The sequence below is a fragment of the Myotis brandtii genome, unplaced genomic scaffold (assembly GCF_000412655.1).
Source record: "Myotis brandtii unplaced genomic scaffold, ASM41265v1 scaffold952, whole genome shotgun sequence".
Lineage (NCBI taxonomy): Eukaryota > Metazoa > Chordata > Mammalia > Chiroptera > Vespertilionidae > Myotis > Myotis brandtii.
This window is the reverse complement of record NW_005371930.1, coordinates 447,266-447,690: the sequence shown is the minus strand read 5'-3', so window position 1 is coordinate 447,690 and position 425 is coordinate 447,266. Positions and strand designations below refer to the sequence as shown.

Genomic DNA, 425 nt, shown 5'->3' with positions numbered 1-425 from the left:
ACGGCCGGGAGGCCCCAGCCCACGACGTAGTAGAAGCGCATGGGCCCCGCGTCGATGTTGCGCACCTCGGTCAGCATGCGGTAGACGTGCAGGCTCTCCACGAAGGTCCAGGCGAAGGTGCTCATGTAGACGTAGTGCAGGGCGATGGCGATGAGCGTGCACAGGAACTGCGGGGAGGGGGGCAGGGGGAGAGGGGAGGGCGGTCAGGGCCCACCTGCCCCACCTGGGCACCGGGCTGAGGGCTGAGGCCGGAGCAGCACAGGGCAGAAAGGGCAGTGGCCAATCGGCCACTCTGCAGACGTGAGGGTCCGTAGGTCTGAACAAGGAAGTCCAGTTCATTGGTGTCTGTATCAGATTCACCCAAGAGTGGCTGAGCACCTACAGGCACAGCGCCTGGGCTCCCCGAGGCGCAGGGACCCCCAGCC

At 66.4% G+C, this 425-nt stretch overlaps 1 protein-coding gene across 1 annotated transcript in view; it reads right to left on the bottom strand.

Annotated features, from left to right (window-relative positions):
* Positions 1 to 425, bottom strand: part of CELSR1 (cadherin, EGF LAG seven-pass G-type receptor 1) — a 109,059-nt gene that overhangs the window by 5,634 nt on the left and 103,000 nt on the right. Inside the window, exons 28-29 of the mRNA XM_014533162.1 lie at positions 232 to 292; positions 1 to 167 (exon numbers count right to left, since the gene is read on the bottom strand). Coding sequence (XP_014388648.1) covers positions 1 to 167; positions 232 to 292 — 228 coding nt within the window. The remainder of the gene's footprint in view (positions 168 to 231; positions 293 to 425) is intronic.